Genomic DNA, 16,677 nt, shown 5'->3' with positions numbered 1-16,677 from the left:
TGTACTTTCAGGAAGTCAAATCACCTACAGTATTTGTGCACTAGCAAGAAAGCATGAGCAAGAAGGAACTGCAGTAAATAACAGTAAGTCATTCCAGCCTTTAGGCTAGCACCAGGGAGCAGCGCTTATATTTAGGTGAGAGTGACTAGACAAAAGGATTGAACTAGCGATTTGAGGACACTGTCATTAAAGGAGGACATTGTCATTGCACCTTTAAAATTAAGCAGACAAAAAAAAGTGCTACTTATCAAAAAGTCTTACTTACCTTTCTTTTGATCTTAAACCAGTGGCACACTAGGCATTTCCTCCACTTAGGTAAAGGAAACACAGGTAAAGGAAAAGGCCATTCTGGTGTGGAAAAACCAAAGTATGCAGTTTGGAATGGAGCAGAATTGCTTTTTCTCCATCTGCATTTCTACAGAAGTGGAGAAAATGCCTAATGTACTTCTGCCATAATTGTTTTACATCTGTTTCCCTTTTTTAAAGAACACTGTTTGGGTTTTCCCCATCTGCTCTTTGATCATGTGGATTGCTAGAAATATGTTTGCCTGTAACTGCAACAGAACTCATGTAAGCAAAAGTTCTCCTATACCATGATTTAGCCATAATTCTTAGGAACAGGTCAGTTCTGTTAGGTGCTTTTTGCTACACAGGTGTTTTTGTCTGGTGAAGTCTTTCAAAAAGATATATTTATTATACAGAGAAACAATGTAACCAGTTGTGGCATGTTCACAAGTAATTTACACGAGAACTTACACAATGCTATGCTCTCTGTTTTTACATATCTTAAACATGACTCTTTTACATATTATATACAGGACTGATTTTACGTGACGCCATCAGCCTACTGACTATTTGAACCCCTCGAAGAGGGAGGAAGGCTGGGGTCATGACAATTCCTTGGAGGGCCACATCTTCCCATGGGCCTCCAGTTGCCTTAGGGCAATGGCACAAAGGGCAATGTCCTATGCCACATGATTTTTAGTGGATACGCAAGGTGGTGATACCAAGTCACTAAGGTATTGCCTACTAAGACAATTGGTTGTAATTGTTGCTTAGCAGTCTAATTGCAGAACTATATTCATAGAACTGGCATAATAGACAGTGGGGGGAAGGGTGATTTGACACTGTAAGCTATTAAAAATCATGGGTCTAATCTAATACCCATGATTATGCTTTTTCACAATAACAGGTCCAAGTCGCGGAAAAAAGAAGGCAGCAGACTAAAGGATACAGGACTCAGCGACATATGACCTTTCAATTTTTTTTAACTTCAACTCCCAGTATCTCACCAACAGCCAAAAGTTGTGAAAACTACAAAATACTGTAAAAAATTATTTTCTTCCCAGTACTCCAGTACACTAGTACACTACATCCCTAAGAAGTACAAATAGTTATAACACAATGGTCTAAATGAGTTCCTACTTTGAACAGGATGGTAAAATAATTAGTCTCATACCAGATGTCAAGGTCAGTGGAATAATCTGTGGCCCCAAGAAGCACATCTGGTGGGCGGTACCATAGTGTCACCACTTCTGAGGAGTATGTCTGGCTGGGAATAGACTTGGCCCGGGCAAGTCCTACAAACAGAAGGAGAAAATATATGTTCCTGAGTTTAAAGTTGTTGCTAATATTTCCCATTCAGGTTAGCTTTCCTTTCTTGCAGAAGGGTTAGCATCAAATCTCAAATAGTATATTCCATTAATAATAGCAATATATTGTGTCACTACTGAGAGCCCCAAATATATTGATTATTAGCTTCTGATTTTGTGTAGACTAATAAGGAAACAGAATAAAAGATGTTCGTGACAATGCAATTTTTTTTCCTGTACATAAGAAATTTTTCCTCTGCACATACAGTATGTAAATCTACGAAGGTGTTTAGCAAAGCATTTGCCGCATGTTATACAGTTTTAGGCAATTTGGGTATGTTATATAACTGAGAAGGCATTATATTGCAAAAAAAGTGCAGTTCAAACTTGAATGTAATAATACAGTGTTAATTATACATATAGGTTTGCATGAAATAAATCAATTTGCTTTTTGAAGTATTTAATTTCCCAGCTTTCTATTCTGGAATTTCAGCAGCTATCTGGTTGCTAGGGTCCGATATACCCTACCAGCCAGGCAGTGGTTTAAAGGAACAGTAACACAAAAAAATAAAAATGTTTTTAAGTAATTAAAATATAATATACTGATGCCTTGCACTGGTAAAAGTTGTGTTTGCTTCAGAAAGGCTACTATAGTTTATATAAATAAGGTGATATGTAGCTAAAGGGGCCGCTATTCAAGCTGGATAAAAGGAGAAAAGGCATAGCAGATGAAACTACAACTATAGTATCTAGAAGAATTAAGTCTAAAACAACTGGACTTTTCTGAGTTTTTCTTGAAAACGTTTCACCACTCATCCGAGTGGCTTCTCCTGAAGAAGCCACTCGGATGAGTGGTGAAACGTTTTCAAGAAAAACTCAGAAAAGTCCAGTTGTTTTAGACTTAATTCTTCTAGATACTGTATATCATGACCTGGATGAATGAGAATCTTCATAGACATACAACTATAGTGTTTCTCCTAGCTCATGGTATTAAAGGTCAAGACCATCCAGCTAATGACAAAATCTTTGTTGCCGTGGGTGACTAATCTCCCCGCTATGCCATCCCACTGGCAAGAAAGTAAATCGCCGGAAGTCGCCTGAAGTTGCCTTTAGAAGAAACTTCAGGCGACTTTTGGAAATCATAGCGTCGCGTGTGCCATCCCACCGGCGATGCCCAGGGCAACTAGATTTGGTTAGAAAACCAAAAGCATCTGATTGGCTGCTATGAGCAACTTCACTGGCAATGTTTTACTCCACTTTTTCCACAGCATGATAAAATGCTGTTGTGTGAAGCATCAGCCTGAACACCAGCATGCCCACGGAGAAGGAAAGGTAAAAACTAAGTAAACTTTATCAGAAAGGTCTATCTAAATACAGTCACAAGCACTCACAGAAACCCTGCACTGAGTTCTCTGTCAAAAGAATTGTTGTGTCTGTTTTCCTGTGCCAGAAACATGCAGCTCTCTCCTGCTCCCCCCTCCCACAAGAACGCTAAGAACTCACTCCCCCGTTAGGAATGAGGAGCTGAGCCAATCAGCAGGAAGCTTCCTCATAGTCTTACAAACTGAGCATGTACACCGGTCTGGGTCTCGGTGCAGGAGCAAGGCATTATTGGAACTTTCTTTACACAGCTCAGCGTTTTTTCTTCCTGTTTGGCTTCTGATCATCTGAACAGGAGCAATATGGGGAGATATTGCCTTAAGGGCACTATTGAGAGAACTGAAGGTATGCCTGCAGCTTGAGATTAACTCTTTATTAGCCTTTCCTTCTCTTTTAAGGGCAAGATGCAATAACCCAACACACACAGGCTTTAGAAGAAGATGGTTCCATCAAGCTATTTGGAGTTTAGAGTGATAACTATGGCCCCCAAACCAGATGATGTAAAAAACATATTTTTAGGTCTTCCGCCATGTTTGCTATCAGCATGGCTACCCTGTAGCATTAAGACACATAGCACCAGAGGACCCCAAAAAATCACAGTCTCTAAGAAGGGATGTGCTCTTTTCAAGAAACATAACATGAAGAAACTTGTACAAAATATATTAATTATTTTGATACACTATTTTTAGGTGTTACTGTTACTTTAAATGAAGGACTGGAATATGTACCTCACAGGAAAAATCATGGAGCTAAAATGTTGTTTGCTCAGACAGCTATATTATATTTACTTTATAAAGGGGAACATTTGGGTTGGGTTTTGCCTTCAAAGCTAAAAACTATTCAAATTCTTTGAAATGAGTTTGTAGATTGTAAGCTCTTTTGGGCAGGGCTCTCTTCACCTCCTGTATCGGTTATTGATTGCTTTATGTTACTCTGTATGTCCAATGTACAGCGCTTTATAAATAAGTGTTAATAAAATAAAATAAATTATGAGTATACTGTTTTTAATACACATTTAACACACGTCTGCCCGAAGGCCGAAAATCAGCCTGGTGTAGCAGTAGCCTTTCATACATTTTAAATCTCAGGTTTAGATCTTTCTCTTCCCTAATTTTGTCAATCAGTGCTTTGTGTTTGTGTGACATACCGTGTAACAACATCACACTGTTTCACAATGCCTCAGGTTATTTACTACTGATGGAGACTGCTGATAAGTTTTATGACTGTAAAGTGTAAAACACCATTGTGTACCTTTGCTTTTGATTCCACACTATATGATTAGCTTTTGTGTAGCAGTTTGCCCCCAGCATGTTTGAATGGTATCTTTTACCTGGTGAATTATTTATTTACAAAACCTCGTATGATTTGTTTCACCTCTCTAAAAGAAGATATTTCTAATGTGACTGATTGACTACTAGTTACTGAATGTGTAATGATTGCTAGGGGAAGCCTTAGGAAACTGGGATCACTTTACTGATAAAATAAGACAGTTCATTAAGGCCTATCAGTAAGTATGAGGATAATTGTGGCACATAAAATGGGTTGTAACCTAAAAACGGGAAAGAGCATCAGTAAGTATGAGGATAGTTGTGGCACATAAAATGGGTTGTAACCTAAAAACGGGAAAGAGCATCAAAGGGGGAACATAGAGCAGTGACAGCTTTAAGAGCATTCTACTATACATCCCCCAGTGTGGATCAGCATATTAATCTTCAGATGTTACTGCCAATGTCAGGGCAAAGCTCAATAAAGTCTTAGGATTTAGTTTAGGGTTAACAGTTAATGAAAAAAACACGTTCAAATGCACAATATAGCCCCTACAAGCAGTCCTATTACTACAGGTCTGTACCCAGGAAGACAGATAACCGCTCACTGCTAAAACAGGTCTTGATCTATTATCAAGAGAACATTTTTTTCTATTAATTCTAAATTCACTGTAAATGCTTTGACAAATGGGACCAACTAGTACATGAACTGGAACACACCACAGGGAATGGCACAAGCAAACATTTGTCAGTATGTATGCTTTTTGTATCACAGCCCTGGACACTGGTTTCAAAATAAAATTACAGCTTTCGCGTTTTATTATAAGAGTGTTGAAAACATTTTTTCTAAAACATAAAAAGACAGGAAATGACACTTACACCCAATAATCACCAGAAAATAACAAAAAGTCAAACAAATGCTCCTCTGAGCAAGTCCCTTTGCACTGACAGATTTTGTCACATTTTTGACAGTAACTCTCAGTAGCATAAATCAGAGAGTGCTTTTGCCATAAGACAAAAAACTTGAAAACTCAAATAATTTCAGCATCTAAAACTGGTGCGTTCATGTAAATCTCAATGGGAGTTGAATTTCAAATGATGGGTAAAATGTTATTCCACTGTGTTTTAGTTGTTTTTTCACAGTTTTAGGAAATAGAGTTTTCAAGTTTAGAATTGTTTCCTATATAAATTTCCAGGTCTTCAATTTTTGAAAAAACTCAAAATATCGAATTTTTATAAATATGCCCCATGTAGGCTTTTAAACAGTGACCAGTATATCCACTTGTGATTGGTTGGTGTAGGTGATTACAGCTATAGCAATCTGCTTACCTTTATTACATAACTCTTTATGTATTTTCTTAACAGGTGTATTTCAATCATCAAAGAAATGGCTGAAACCATACCATGCCATATGCCACTGACATAGAAATTATAATAGAAATGCCTGACGTAGCATTGATAGGCAGAATTTTGGGTCAACATTTGCCTATACAAGTAGTGAAAAATGGTTTTGTTTAAAGTTGTGAATTCTGCCTAGTGTGACACTAGAGTAACAACCGTTGTTTGACCTGGAAGCATCAGAACAGTCTATGAGAAACTGCACTTAGCTTGTATTTGTTTTCAATAATAGTTCAATATATAATCCTATGTGTGTGTCTATGGACAAAATAATCACAAATGCTGAATACTGAATGGAATGGCATTTTTTTTCTGTTTGCCAATACAATGAAATAACTTGACTTTTTTTTTTTTAATCCATCCACCCCATAGGTGCAATATTATTGTGCTGTGATTCTTTAGTCATTGGTTCCTGAGCAACCATAAGTATTTGTCTAAATATCTATATACAATGTCGGACAGAGATGGCAGGGGCCCACCAGAAAACCCTGGACCATCGGCCCACTCTCAAAACTTTAATTCTAACTCTCCTCCCTCAAATTCTCCTAGTCTTTTTTCTCTACATACTATACTGTATTCTTCCATCGATCATGCTTCCATGTTCCCATACAGAAATAGGGCATGACCATTAAATAGGCTAAATAGTTAGAAGCAAGAGGGCCCACTGACACCTGCGCCCACCGGGAGTTTTCCTGGTATCCTGCTGGGCAAGTCCGACACTGTCTATATATATCTATATAAATAATATTGTTTCATGTAAGATTGTTGCAATGTATAGGAAACCTAACTGTCATTGAAGGCTCTAACTGGCAGTAGGTTAAAGGAAATAATTGTGGTAAGGGAGTCAAAACAACAAGAATGCCGTCAGTAAATATCTTTTTCTTACAAATAACCCTTTTCTTACAAATAACTTTTCTTGTCATGATGGGAAACAGTATATTTTGGTATAAATTATTTTGAGACAGCAGTCACATAATAGCAACAAGGAATCAACTGTGTTGGCCTGTAACCAAATATAGCACCATCTGTACATCTAAGCTAACACTCCTCATCAGCTAGCACAGTCAGCTCCTTGTTGCAGCAGTGTGGCACTATTTTCAGCAAACATACTCAGACAAATTATATTTCCCAGAAGGAAAACTATGTGGTTTGTTAACATATATCTAACACAATTATAATTTTAGATTTGCTGACATATCCTGCACCCAGTTACGAGCATCACCGACTATATGATGATTACTAGTCCAGAAACATCCAAGGGCTCATTTATTTAGTGTAGTATGCAAAGTACAATTTTGGCCACAATTTGCAATGTCTTTTACCCACAATGCAGTATTTTCCCCCAAATTTCCAGTGTCATTGCATCCAACAGGGGTAGTTGTGCTTGGCAAACTTGGGCCTAAAGCATTAAAATGTGTAATTGCACGTGCGTTTCCCTATCAATACAGGTATAGGACCTGCTATCCAGAACCAACGGTTTTCTGGATAAGGGGTCCGTAATTTGGATCTTCATACCTTACATCTTCTAAAAAATCAATAAAATATTAATTAAACCCAATAGGATTGTTCTGCCCCCAATAAGGATTAATTATATCTTAGTTGGCATCAAATTACCAATGAACATTACCAATGAAAACGTCGAATCTCTTTGGGTAGAAATTTCAGTAGGGCTGAAGGTCACAAAGAAAATGGTCATTGGTGTATGCTATAAACCACCCCGTATAGATGAGGGGGATGAGGCCCAGCTATTGTTGCAAATGGAGGCTTCAAAACTGGGTCAAGTCAACTTCTCAAAAAGGAGAAAAGGCACAGGTTACATAGCAGATAACAGATAAGCTCTGTAGAATACAATAGTGTTTTATCTGTTATCTGCTAAGTGCCTGTGCCTTTTCTCCTTTGAATGGCTGCCTCCATGGCTACACAGCAGCTTATTTATATAAATTATAGTAGACTTTCTGAAGTAAACACACAACTTTTACCAGTGCAGGGCAGCAGCACATTGTATTTTAGTTACTTTTATACACTTTCATTTTTTGGTGTTACTGTTCCTTTAATGGAGAAGGATCTGGGGGTTTTTGTTGATAACAAGTTGTCTAATTCCAGGCAGTGTCATTCTGTGGCTACTAAAGCAAATAAAGTGCTGTCTTGTATAAAAAAGGGCATTGATTCAAGGGATGAGAACATAATTTTGCCCCTTTATAGGTCTCTGGTAAGGCCTCACCTTGAGTATGCAGTGCAGTTTTGGGCTCCAGTCCTTAAGAAGGATATTAATGAGCTGGAGAGAGTGCAGAGACTGCAAGTAAACTGGTTAAGGGGATGGAAGATTTAAACTATGAGGTGAGACTGTCGAGGTTGAGGTTGTTTTCTCTGGAAAAGAGGCGCTTGCGAGGAGACATGATTACTCTGTACAAGTACATTAGAGGGGATTATAGGCAGATGGGGGATGTTCTTTTTTCCCATAAAAACAATCAACGCACCAGAGGTCACCCCTTTAGATTAGAGGAACGGAGCTTCCATTTAAAGCAGCGTAGGAGGGTTTTCACGGTGAGGGCAGTGAGGTTGGGGAATGCCCTTCCTAGAGATGTGGTAATGGCAGATTCTGTTAATGCCTTTAAGAGGGGCCTGGATGAGTTCTTGAACAATCAGAATATCCAAGGCTATTGTGATACTAATATCTACAGTTAGTACTAGTGGTTGTATTTATAGTTTATGTATGTGAGTGTATAGATTGGTAGGTGTGGGTTAGGTGTGCTGGGTTTACTTGGATGGGTTGAACTTGATGGACACTGATCTTTTTTCAACCCTATGTAACTATGTAACTAAATACAAGGCACTGTTTTATTTTTACAGAGATAAAGGAAATCAATTATAAAAATCTGAATTATTTGATTAAAATGGAGTCTATGGGAGACAGGCTTTCCGTAATTCTAAGCTTTCTGGATAACTGGTTTCCGGATAACGGATCCCACACCTGTATAATGTATGCAGATGCTCTGAGATAGCGGTAGCTCTAGGGTACCCTGCATCATTCAGCTCAATGCAAACAATTCTTTCAAAGCAAAACACTGGAATTAAAGATAGCAGTGGATTTTGGAGCAACAACTTTAATGAAAGGTGGATGCTTAAATATTGTCTGGATATTAGCACATTAAAAGAAAACTATACCATCAGAAAAAATATAGATAGTTTATAACATATTTCGAGGCCTATTAAAAAATCTTACCAAACTGGATTTTATAAATCAAAAAATGTTGCCCTTTTACAAGTTTTACCATGGGCTACCTTTGTGTGATGATCTGTGTGCTCCCTCAGAGAGATTACCTGACACATTAACTGTAAAAGGAAGTACTGTATATACTCGAGTATAAGCCTAGTTTTTCAGCACCCAAAATGTGCTGAAAAAGTCACCCTCGGCTTATACTCGAGACGGGTGCCATGGGTCCCTCTAGACTAGCACCCTCTCTCCTTTGTGTGCAAATTAGGCCACCTGCAATCAGACCCTCCAGTGCCCTGTCCTAGGCTCCCACTAGCAATACTTATTTCCCCTTACATCTTCTCCGGGACCGGGTCTGCTGCCAGTTTGCCAATGTGCAATGAGCGTGGGGTAGTACTCATATTGTTTTTGTTGACCCTCTTCTCCACTTACAGAGCTAGTTTACTGTTTTTCTTTGAAATAAATATTGAAAAATATATACCCCACTGATGCCTCAATTAATGTAATTTTATAAGTATTTATTTGATTAGTGAAACTTAGCAGTAGCGACTGCATTTCCCACCCTAGGCTTTTACTCGAGTCAATAAGTTTTTCCAGTTTTCTTAGGTAAAATTAGGTATCTCGGCTTATATTCGGATCGGCTTATACTCGAGTATATACGGTAGTGTGGGGGTAAAAAAACAGAACTTTGTCCATTCTTTATATGTAAGCCCTTGGTTTGTGTCTTGGATTATAATACACGGCAATGAAAACCGTCAGGGTCCTTGCCCCAATGGGATCTTTAAACCTGTCTTATAGATATCTGGCTAATTGTTGGCCAGATGTCTACTGGATAGGCCATCTGACAGGGTCCATACATGGGAAGATAAGGCTAACTTGGTCTAAAGGAGCCAAATTGGCATCCTAAATCTGCCTGTGTATGGCCAGCTTTACTTTATTTTGGCTAACATGATTTTTCTTTTTAGGCTTTCCTTCCCTTGTAATGATTCCTAAAAGGGGAGGTTAACAAAAAAGGATTATTTTGTCTAATGAAAGAAAAAGCAGTTCTCAGTAAGCTTCTAATATACATTCAAAAAAATATTTTTATGGTTTTTAAGTTCTTTGTAAAAATAATTGCAATTGAAAGAAGTATTTTCTGTCCCTTCTGTCTGCGCTATTGTTTCTGTTTCAATGTAGCATTAGTCAGCCATACATGGCACTTTTAATCATCTAGTTTCTGCTACATTGTTTCAATAGTCACAACCACTAAGGCAAAGTATAGAAGGGACAGACAAATATTTGCTTTCAGTGGCAGTTATATTTACAAAAAACTAAAGCCTTTGAAAATATTTAATTCATGTATATTAGAAAAGTGCTTAGAATCCACCATGGCCATGTCCACTTAATACCAGACATGCCTCTGTGTCATTCTAAAACCTAAAAAGGTTAGGGAACATTTGAAAGTTATTCCATAGACCCTATATTTGTTTCTTTGTCTGTACAAAGAGAAACCATAAAACAACACCAGTCTACACGATCCTCTGTCTAAAGCACAATGCTGCAAGTAACCAGTCTCTCGTGAGCAACATGTTGCCCCCCAACCCCTTGGATGTTGCTTCCAGTGGCCTTAAAACAGGTGCTCATTTTTGAATTCCTGGCTTGGAGGCAAGTTTTACAGGCATAAAAATCAGATGTACTGCCAAACAGAGCCTCCTGTTGGCTTGCAGTCCATATAGGAACTACCAAATAGCCAATAACAGCCCTTATTTGGCACCCCCAGGAACATGTTTTATGCTTGTGTTGCTCCCCAAGTCTTTTTACATTTGAATGTGGCTCACTGGTAAAATAGGTTGGGGACCCCTAGTGTAGAGTAATCCTTAAAGGGGAAGTGTACCCCCTTGTTCAACATTAGTTCAATAGGGCTTGTGCCAAAATACTTTTTGCCTATTGTTATAATCATGGTTTTTATTATTTCCTTAGTGAAACAGGGCAAACGGGGAGATTGAAGCTACTCCATATTTGGTATTTGCACAGTAGATAATTAGATTACCAGTGTATAGTTATTTCCTTTACATGATGGACTTCTGCTACCAAAACAATCACAACAAATGGTTTAGAGAGGGTTTGTATAATGAAATATAATAACTACCTTGCAAAGATTCAAAGTCATTCAGAGACTTCCTTTGGTAGGCTCAGTTTAAAACACTGTGCTACTGTTTTTATTCATTATTTTAATAGACTATATAGAAATTCCTTACATATGTTTAATCCTCTAGCTAGTAGCTGCACTAAAGCAGAGGTTCCTAAACTTTGGGGACAGCAGCTCTTGGGGGGCTCATGCAGTGGTCAATTAAGGTGATATTTGTGGGTGAAGTTGGAATTATAGCACTATGCCTTAAATACAATTTATCATATATCCGTATCCATCTAAATGTGTATGGAGGGTTAATAAAAACAATATAAAACACTGTGATAAAGCATTCAGTGTAATATAGCTGGTATAGAACTGCTGGTCTTGGGTAGTGGCACAGCCAATCTATATAATATCACAAATAAAATACAGTTATTTTATCTTTAACCTTTGCAACACTGAAATGCTATGGAAAGAAATGGTTAAAGCTTTTCATTTACCAAAGTCAGCAAGTTTTAGTTCTCCTATGTAGCTAATGAGAAGATTCTGGGGCTTGAGGTCTCGATGGAGGATGTGCTGGTGATGGATATAGGCCAGGCCTCTCAACAGCTGGAACATGAAGAGCTGGCAAGGGAGACAGCAAGACAGATCAAAAGAGGATTCTCTCCTCCTTGCACAGAATCACTTGCACTGTTTGCCTAGAGCTCTGGTTAAAATCAGTCACACACACATGCCTATGAACTATCATCTTATTTTAATCTGTCTAAAAGGTATTTCAAGATCCAGACAGTATTTCTGTAAGCCAGCAGTGACAGCAGCATGTACAGTATGAACCTTTAAAGAACGACACAAATCTGACAATATAATATCCTGTATATTTGCTGTTTAACATGTTCTAACAGGATTAAGTTCTCTAATGTTTTTCCTCTAAGGTGTCCATTTACTTAAGTATGACATATGGTGACAATGACTTTGGTCAGAAAAAATGCCAGAGTAGTTTACCAAACTGCAAGTACTTATGTCATTGTGGGATTTTTTGGGTGCACATACACTATAGGGCACATTTACTAACCCACGAACGGGCTGAATGCGTCCGATTGCGTTTTTTTTGTAATGATCGGTATTTTGCGATTTTTTTCTGAAAAATGTCGCGACTTTTTCGTTACTAATACGACTTGTGCGAAAAAACTTGAGTTTTTCGTAGCCATTCCGAAAGTTGCGCAAAATCTGGCGATTTTTCGTAGCATTAAAACTTGCGCAAAAAGTTGCGCTTTTTTCGTAGCGTTAAAACTTGCGCGAAATGTCGCACCTTTTAAGTTTTAACGCTACAAAAAAGGCGCAACTTTTCGCGCAAGTTTTAACGCTACGAAAAAATCGGCAGATTTTGCGCAACTTTCGGAATGGCTACGAAAAACTCGCGTTTTTTCGCGCAAATCGTATTGGTAACGAAAAAGTCGTAAAGACGTTGAAAAAATCGCAAAAAATACGAAAAAGTCGCAAAATGTTCGTTTTCAAATCGGAATTTTTCCAATTCGGTTCAGATTCGTGTCTTAGTAAATGTGCCCCTATGTGTTTTTGCCTATTACTGTATCCATGCTATGTAAGCTGTTTTATAAGGTTTACTTAAAACTAGTGCCAGAATTGTCGCCAAATTTCTATCGCCACCTGCAGAAATCTTATAGCAGGTGGGATGTGATGTCAGGTTTGCAACATAAGTAGTGAAAATAAGTGAGTCAATTTGGAAAGATTTACACTTAGGGGCAGATTTACTAATCCACGAACAGCCCGAAGGCATGCAAATGCGTTTTTTTCGTAATTATCGTTTTTTTTTCGACTTTTTCATCGCCGGCGAGACTTTTTCGTATGTTCGGCGACTTTTTCGTTGCCATCGCGACTTTTTGGTATATATTCAGCTTTTTCGTCGCTGTCGCAAAAAAATCGGATTGGTTTTTCCACCGTTTACAATTGCTCAATACGAAAAAATCGCTGCGGTGACGAAATAGTCGCGCAAAATACGATAAAGTCGTGACAAATACAAACAAGTCGCGACGGCGACAAAAAGACGGCGAAATTTTCGTTTCCAATCCGAATTTTTCCCTTTCAGATTCGTGGATTAGTAAATCTCCCCCTTAGAAATGTTTTAATCAATTTAACAATTACTGATAATAATCAACAGACCATAATAACATTTAATCATATATTAATATATTGCTAATACTTACTGTTTAATATAAACTAATCTTTAGTGTGGTCACCTGTAAAAGCGCTAACAAATGTCCGCTAGATTTATAGCAGATTATGCATTGGGCATAAATAAGCATCAACTTCAATGCTCAAGAAATAATTATAAAATTTGCTGTTAAGTTGTCACTTTGTACTTTAGTAAACACAGAGGCAGCATTAACATGCGATGAGCGAGACAATTTTGTAGCAAAGTGATGCCTCATTTGTAAATGGCAGTGAAGAAGAAAGCAACAGCAGTAGTATAAAGGCCAGTTACATGGGACTGATTCTTAGCCTGCGCAGGCCTGCAATTTTTGAGCATCAGCCCCTATGCTTAAAAATTGCTTAAACACAGGCCAAGAATCCACCCTGTGTGACAGTGCCCTTAAGAGAAAAATGTAGATGTTTGTGTAGGAGAGCAAAGTGGCATTCATTAAAAATTGGTACACATTTGCACCAGTGAATTACTACATATTAAACAAATAAATTATTTGTTTATTTAACTGGACTACTGAATTGCTTTTTATTGCTAAATATGTCTGTTGGTAAGTAGACCAATGTATTTGTTGCACCTCATAAACTTGTCTTTGCATTAGAGGCAAAGGCACAGAGCAGGGATTAGGATCACAACGGGACCATGGCAACAACAGGAGCCTAGGTTAAAGTATTATAAATCTAACTGAACCACAATCAGTTATTGTGGGGTGCTTCCAATAACTGTTTTAATATATAGGACTCTTGTGCATTCACACCCAAGGTGAAAACAAAAACTGGAAAACCTAGCCAGTGGCCACTATTGATGTGAGAGTTGAGTTTTCCTGGACCCTAACCCGCCCACTCCCAGCCCTAACCCTACCTGACCCAGCTAGTCCTTCTATTTATAGACCCATGGCCAACCCGCCCACCAATGACATCACAAAAAGGCTGGGACAGGTGCTCGCCTATAAATAAGAGAGCAGGAACCAGAAAGCCGGCAGTGTAAGGTCATGGGCTGGGACAGCAAGCTCGAGCCGAACCCACCCGTGACCCGAAAATGTTGTGCGGAGGTGGGCCCCAACCTTCCCGACCAGCGGTCCCGCCGGTATCGGCCTGGCCCTTACATCACTAGTGGCCACCATCTCTATGTTCTGGAATAATCAGCCAACTCATACGAATATGGGTGTGCAATTTGGTAGAAATCCAATTTATTGTGTCAAATAATGAACTACCAGATGGCATTGTCTTTCATCAAAATCAGCCTATGTGTGCCCACATTTGAACAGAAGGCACATGGAACCTTATTAGGAAAGTGTTTGTATATTTAAAAATATCAGTTGAATGTGATGAAAGTTTTAAAACAATTGTTTGTTTAAAGTTAGGCAGTTTACCGCTTTTAAAGAAAGAAATTGGCATAAGCACGGGTTTCAGCATAAAGAATACTTTAATTATAATTAAAATACTCTGCTTTGCCTGGAAGCAATGTATATGGTCTAGTGAACTAGTGTAGCCTTGTAATAATCTGATTTACTTTGTTTAAAAATGTTCATTTTATTCTATCTGCATACTTCCTGTGACCCTCAATGTTTCAGTCACATGATTATGTAGCTCTGTCTCAAATATGAGCTCTGAAATGTATTTGTTTTTCTTGTATCACAGACAACAACAGTATAGTAGACATGGAAACAAAAGCAGATAATATATATATATATATATATATATATAGAGAGAGAGAGAGAGAGAGAGAGAATTGTTTTGCCACCGGCAAAATGGGAAACAGACTCTGTATTTTGGAGCTTTCTGGTTAAAGGGTTCCTGGATAAGGAATCCCATACCTGTACTGCTTACAGGGCTGTTTAATAATTAGCACTATAATTTAAATTTAAATCAAAAACTGGTTATAGCTAAGGACACCTGGGGCCACTAGTCACATAAGTCCCTGCCCCAATGGAGCATACAAACTAAGGTTGTTGAAAAGCAATGATACTTTGGCGAAATGGCAACAGTATATGCAGTTGCCCAGTTTAACATTTTTGCATGAGGCCTGCGGGCTGCCAGTTGGACAGCACTGCTCTACAAAATACTTGCCTGCACATGAAATCTGAAACCCAATTTTTAATTGAAACCCAATTTTTAAACTGAGAATCAACATTTGTACTTTTTAGCTGTCCAGTGCTTTACAGTCACTAGAATTTGGTTCAGCTGAATACAAAGGATTTTGCCCAAATCTACCGAATCCCAGCAAAAATTGCTAGGATTCAGCACACTCGCTAAGAAAAATTGTTATTGTGCATATTTTAGATACATGATTACAATGGTTTTTTTCTCAGATTGCAGAAACTTCTGGCAAACGAACACAGAAGCTGCATTCTTGTCCTAGAGATTTGTGTTATAAATTGTAATATTTGTCTTGATAATTGGATTAAACTAGAATAAAAGAGGTTGATAGTGCATCTATTTCAATATAATAGAGTGCAACCAATAACAGCAGAAGTCTGTGCTGCTTTACAAAATTCAAAGAAAAATGCCTCGACTGTGGAAACAGGTATGGAAGGCTTAGAAGGGATGTGGTGACATCCATGTGGTCAACATTCAGATTGTAATCTCTACAGGGCAGGGACCTCCACCTCTTGTTTATAAATTTATTGTTCTGCATACATAAGTAGTGCTATATAAGCAAAAAAATATACATACATACATACATAATTTAATGTCCACAGTAATTAATCTGTCAGTAGAGTGTCCACTGCAAACTCAACCTCTATAGTAAATACTCTCTTTTATCAGAGTCACCCTACTTCTGTTGTATGCCACCTATGTCTGCTGCAGCTCCCCTTATCCTAAAATAATCATGTATGTAAGTGATTTGGCCCTGCCCATATTTACAAGCATTAGAATACAGTGGAAAGAAAAGAGTGCAAGTCAGGGCAGTAATAATGCACTGGCACTACAACTCCTGCATGGAGGAAGAGGAGAAGAGAAATTCACCAGACTTCAGCAAGCAGTGATCTGCTGGATCCCCATAAATAGTTGCATTTAACTGATTTAATTGGGTTGTTTAACTGGGGAGAGGAAAGGTTTAGTTGTCCAGTCAGGCATCTACCTGTATTATTATACAAATCCTAATGTCAGCACTGTGGCCAACTGCTCAAGGTACTTCCAACTGATGTTAAAGGGAACTGAACTGCAGCAAATAAAGCACTTTTTATTATATATATATATATAGAAACCTGACAAAAAGCAGGCACTCACGTATTAATGGATCCAAAATATGCCTGGGTGCAGTATATACAATTAATGTAGCACAAATACAACAAAAATACCGCACTCACAGGACTTAGTCGAAAAATCAAAGTCTCTTTATTGTGAAAAACGTCTATCTAATAGATAGACGTTTTTCACAATAAAGAGACTTTGATATCTCGACTAAGTCCTGTGAGTGCGGTATTTTTGTTGTATTTATATATATATATATATATATATATATAATGTATATATATATTTATATGTTGTATAGAA

At 38.0% G+C, this 16,677-nt stretch overlaps 1 protein-coding gene across 3 annotated transcripts in view; it reads right to left on the bottom strand.

Moving 5' to 3' along the window:
* cdk15 (cyclin-dependent kinase 15) overlaps nt 1–16,677 on the bottom strand; it is a 102,180-nt gene that overhangs the window by 55,232 nt on the left and 30,271 nt on the right. For all 3 annotated transcript variants that reach the window (NM_001079451.1, XM_012970593.2, XM_031892754.1), the window contains 2 exon segments: nt 1,460–1,580; nt 11,460–11,583. In NM_001079451.1, coding sequence (NP_001072919.1) covers nt 1,460–1,580; nt 11,460–11,583 — 245 coding nt within the window.

Source organism: Xenopus tropicalis, chromosome 9, assembly GCF_000004195.4.
Source record: "Xenopus tropicalis strain Nigerian chromosome 9, UCB_Xtro_10.0, whole genome shotgun sequence".
Classification (NCBI taxonomy): domain Eukaryota; kingdom Metazoa; phylum Chordata; class Amphibia; order Anura; family Pipidae; genus Xenopus; species Xenopus tropicalis.
The sequence above is the reverse complement of the archived record's forward strand: the minus strand, read 5'-3'. Positions and strand labels throughout refer to the sequence as shown.